The sequence below is a fragment of the Pteropus alecto genome, unplaced genomic scaffold, assembly GCF_000325575.1.
Source record: "Pteropus alecto unplaced genomic scaffold, ASM32557v1 scaffold8, whole genome shotgun sequence".
In the NCBI taxonomy this organism is placed as follows: Eukaryota; Metazoa; Chordata; class Mammalia; order Chiroptera; family Pteropodidae; genus Pteropus; species Pteropus alecto.
Window position 1 is genome coordinate 24,064,774 of NW_006494609.1, and position 4,950 is coordinate 24,069,723.

The 4,950-nt window shown below is 67.0% G+C and overlaps 1 protein-coding gene across 1 annotated transcript in view; it reads left to right on the forward strand.

The window, feature by feature from the left end:
* ASPG (asparaginase) overlaps nucleotides 1–1,694 on the forward strand; it is an 18,698-nt gene extending 17,004 nt beyond the window's left edge. Inside the window, 2 exon segments of the mRNA XM_006925680.1 lie at nucleotides 1,078–1,177; nucleotides 1,524–1,694. Of these exon segments, the coding sequence (XP_006925742.1) occupies nucleotides 1,078–1,177; nucleotides 1,524–1,694 (271 nt within the window).
* The last annotated feature ends 3,256 nt before the right edge of the window (nucleotides 1,695–4,950 follow it).

Genomic DNA, 4,950 nt, shown 5'->3' on the forward strand with positions numbered 1-4,950 from the left:
AGAGACCCCCGGCTCCCAGCCTCAGCCCCTCCAGGCTGGTTTTCAGTGTTCCTGGGGGTCAGTCAATCCTGCTGGCCGGCCCCCCATCTGCTGTTCTCGGGGAGTACAGGGGAGGTGGGCGCTCAGGTGTGATGGGGCAGGGCCTCGGACCCTGGGGCCTGCCTACAGCCACGGTCTCAGCTCTGAAGGGCTTGGGCAACTTAGTTCAGAGCTGTACCCTCAGGCGGGCCTGTTGGCTCCATTGACAGATGGGGAAACTGAGGCAGAGAGAGGTGGGGACAGCCAGGTCCTACAGGAGTGGGCTTGTCCAACTCAAGCTGCTTGGCTGGCTTTGGGGGGCCCTGGGTCGACCCTTCCCAGCGTCCGGCGTGTGTGGGAGCCAGTGCAGGAGGCCCGGGGGCAGGTCTGAAAGGGGCCAGCGGTGACATCCGGTGTGATTCACCCCAGAAGTGACCTGTTACCACTGTGAGGGCTGCTGCTGCTCTTTCCCGGCTAGGAGGGGGGTCACCAGTGGCCCTTTGGGGGGCCCTTCCCTCTCCTGCCCCCAACTCCCCACCAGCACACCCGGCAGGGGCCCTTCCGCTGCCAGGTCCCAGAGTGGGGAGTGGGCTCCTCTTGGAGAGTGGGGGCGGGGGGCCCGGTCCCCGCAGGAGGCCTCTCTGCCCACCTTCGAGCCCCTCCCCCAGGCCCCCTCTCCTTTGAACCACGGGGCCCCCGCTCCAGACGCCCCGAGGCTGCGGCCCCGCCCGGGGACAGCTGCGCTGTGAAATGTTGGCATTCTGTGCTCCGCTGGCCCCGGGAGCATGCGTGTGCCCGTGCGTGCCCACCGTGTGTGTGTGCACGTGTGTGCATGCCTGTGCATGCCTGTGCGTGCGTGCACACCTTGACCTGAGTCACGGTCAGCCCCTAAGGGTGAAACTGGCCTTCGGCCGCCGGCTCCCTCACCCCTGTCCCGGGCCAGCTGTTCGGGGCTGGCTCTGTAGAGGTGCGAGGGTGCCCCCAGGCAGGCGGGTGGGCCGATGGACTGGCGGGTGCCCGGCAGGCCCTGATGGCTCCCCTTCCTGGCTTCCCTCCCAGGCTGGCGTCCAGGGCGGATGGCGAAGGTCTGCAGGCGCGGTGGCAGGCGGGGGCTGACCTGGGGAGGCCAGGCTACGATGGGCGCAGCGCCCTGCTCGTCGTGAGTGTCACCAGGGTCCCTGCCGTGGGTGCCACCAGAGTCCCTGCCGTGGGTGCCACCAGGGTCCCTGCCGTGGGTGCCACCAGGGTCCCCTGCCCTCCCTGAGGTGACGTCCTGTGGGGGGACCTCTCCCACAGACCACAAGACCCCTCTTCCCCTCTTCCAGATGCCAAGTCTTGGTCTCTTGGTGAACACACTCACATTCAGGAGCCCAGGGGACTGTCCCCCTCCTAGTCCTGGCGCCGCCCTGGGGGTCCCGTGTGCCTGGGCGGGAGAAGGCGGGAGGGGCTGGTGGGGCCCGGCCCTGGTGGTCAGTGCAGCCCCTGCCTGGTGCCCCCTCCCACAGGCGGAAGCTGCTGGAAACCTGGAGGTAATGAGGCAGCTGCAGTACCTCCAGGGCGGGGCTGGTGGCCTGGCCTTGATGGGTCTCCCAGGCAGGGCCGACCACGCCTCTGAGGAGCTCCCGGCCCTGCGGCTGGACCCTGGCTTGGGGGACGCATCCAAGGGCCAGGCCTGAGGTAGTCCAGGCCCCACCGCCACCCCCGTGGGCGGGGTGCACCATGCAGGGATGCTGAACGCCTGCTGGAGGTGGGAGCAGGCCCGGAGGGCTTCCTGCAGGAAGGGCCCACCTCAGACCTGCATTCCGCCCTGTGCTGTGGGGCGCGCCTTGACACACTGACCACGGCCCTGGAGCACTGCGGCCGTGGCTGAGAAGTTCCCCACGCCCAGCGCCATGTTCCACCTGCCACGGGGCCTGCTGGGCTAGGGGCTCCCGCTGGCCCCCTGCCCTCTGCCCCCTTCCCCCACTCCACCATCTGGCCCTCCGGAGAGTCCCACGGCACCCTCGTGCAAGGCTGGGCCCCGTGGAGGGGTGCCCGGGCTTGTCTGTCGGCCTTGCCCGCACACTGCCTGGGCCTCAGAGAGGCTCTTTCCGGGAAGCACTGCCTGGTGTGTAGCCTGGAGCTGTCCTGTTGCAGCTGGAGCCACCCCTCCCCGTGTGACCTGCCGCAGGGGTCGAAGGCGCCCTGCCCCCGCCATGGCTCGGGCTGGCCTGCGCCCTGCCGGTGGGCCTGCTTCCCATTCTGTTTCCAAGACGGGTCTAAGTGTCTTTGTTGGGCAGAGTGACAATAAAGTCTCTCTGGGACCACTGTCTCCCCAGGTCCCCGAAGCCCTGCTCCAGTGGTTGTGTCTTGGTCTCAGGACCAAGTGTGTGGCCGTCTGTCCGAGGCTCCGGGTCAAAGGGCGGTGACTTCACCCGGGGATGAGAGCCACTTAGCCAGGCCTGTCCGGAGGCAGCATGAGCTGTGAGCCTGGCCCCGTGGGGGAGGGCACGCTGTCCCCTCCCGCTGCTGGCCTCCCTCCTGGCCTGCCTGGGCTGTTTCTTCCAAGCAGCCTCTGCCCCGTCTCCTCTGTCCTGAATCCTTCTCATTCCTGTAGCTTGGACTCACCTCCTCCAGGCAGCCCTCCACCCACATCTCTCTAGTCCTCTCAGCAGGGTTCATTCCGGCCCCTGAACTGCCTGGAGCCACTGACCCACACTACCTGGTGTGATCCAGGCCCACCCAGGCCACTGGCCCAGGCAGCCAGAGAGGGAGTGACCTGCGTAGCCCCCCACCCCCAACCCTCGGGTGCAGCAGAGGTGTGGGTGGGTGGGGTGGGGCCCTGCCCTGGCAGGTGTGCAGTGGGTGGGGCAGGCCCAGGCCTGGCAGGCATGGCTCTCTAAGGCCAGTGGGCAGCCACAGTCTTGACAGAGGCCTGGCTGGGACTGAAATCAGGTGTTTGGTCCCCCAGCAAATTCTCCCAACATAAGCTGTCCCGCGAAGCAAGGGCTCGCCCCAGGCTAGCTCCTGCCGTGTGACTCTGGGCTGGCTGGGTTCCCCTCCCCCCACGTCCTGACCCGCCCTGCTGGGCCAGAGGGGCCATGAGGCTGCCTCCTTGGGACCTCTCTACCTGCCCCAGTGAGGGTTCTCAGCGGCCTGTCCGTCTGGCCCCGGGCCAAGCACCCGTGTCCTATAGATACTGGGCGAAAGTGTGAAGCTGGCACTCACCCTTGGCACCCACCATGCAGCCAGGGCCTCTCCCAGGTAGGCTGGGCTGGGGGCGGCTCCACCTGCACCCCCAGGCTTCTCAGCCTGGTTCCCAGGCCCGGGCTGGCAGCCTTCCATATTCTTGCCCAGACACAGGTGTGCCAGGGCCTTGCACAACCAGGCAAGGCCACACAAGCATGGTGGGTCCTGGGAGCCTTCGCCCCACACCAGGTGATGGGGGTGTGGGGGAGGGTGGCCGTGGGGCACGAGAGCTGGGGCTCCTGCTGAGGGGTGGCGGGACAGTGGGACAAACGCCTGGGGCCCCACCTCCCCCCTCCACGGCCGAGCACCTCTCCCTCTCCCACACTGGCAGCTCGCTGGAGGCTCCCACCCCCTGAGGCTCCGTCCTCCAGGGACCAGGATGGGACAGAGCCTGTCGCTCGGGGCCGACTACACTCAAAGTTCTGGGTTGTGAAAGCCGCTTACGTTACCCCACGCGACTCTGCCCCCCACCCCCTAGCAGGTGCCAGCCTGCTGGCAGCGAACGCCGCCCATGTGGAACCGCCCCCTGTGTCCTGCTCGTCCCACAGAGAATACTTGCTGAGCTGGCTTTTCCCCAAGTGGGTCACTGACAGCAGGGGAGGCTTCCACCAGCCGGGCAGATTTGGGGGAGCTCCCGGCTGGGGCTGGTGGCCAGTCCCCCAGTCTCGGCCCCCCTCCCCTACACTGCGGGATGCGGAGCCCTGCAGTGAGAAGCTCCTGGGCTGGGCGTCTCCAAAAGCTCGGGGAAGTTGCAGGCACACTTCTGGAAAGTTCCTCAGAGTCCTTTTGTATTTCTGGGAGAGGTCAGATCCTCCGAGGATCACTGAGTAGCTCCAGGAGACAGAGGCTGGCACTCCGGGCTCTGGGGACACTGTGTGAGGAGGAATAACCAGACATGACAGTGCAGTGCCGTACGCCCTGAGGGGGCCTGGTTCGCCTTCTCCCCACTTCACAGCTGAAGGGGCGCAGGCTGTGTGTGCACATGGCGGCCCGGGCCGTGAGCCTGCCTTCCTGACCCATCCGCGGCCTCCGCCTCCCGAAGGTGGTGCCACCGGGAGACATGGCATGGGCCTGGCGTGAGATGTGAGAGCGGGCTTGGCCGGGTGAACGTGGGAGGCAGCCTGAGCCCCGCGGGGTGATGGAGGGACCGCTCCCCCCGATGGGCTCACACCCAGCCCTTTCCCTGCGGGTGGGGCCCACACTCACCTCACATCTCCGGGAGAGCTCTCACAGACCACTCCCCATGCCCAGTGCTCTCTATCACGAAATCATGCTTCTAGGTCAGGCCCCTGCCCCCAGGGCCACCACACCCCAGCTTTGGGTACCCCAATTTCTCATCCTAGGAAGTTCCCCTCTGGTCGGACCTCAGCATCTCCTGCTGCGAGTCCTTGTCACCTCTTTCCTCTCCTGCCAGTCCCCTCTGTTGTTGGAGACTGTGACAGTGTGCGGGGAGGGGTCTGCCTGGGGCTGGGCTGTCCCAGGGCCTAAAAGTGGAGACCAGACGGTAGGTCGGTGGGTTCTTCCAGCCTGGGCGGTGGTGGGGGCAGGAGTTCCCAAGCTCCTCCCCTTGGTCGCACACCTCTGTGCCCCCATCACGCCCCGACCCCGGCCCCGGGGCCTGACCCCGCGTATGCTCAAGCCACCGCTGCGCACTGTGTGACCTCCAGGAAGTCACTGTTCCTTTCTGAGCCTCAGTTTCCCCCC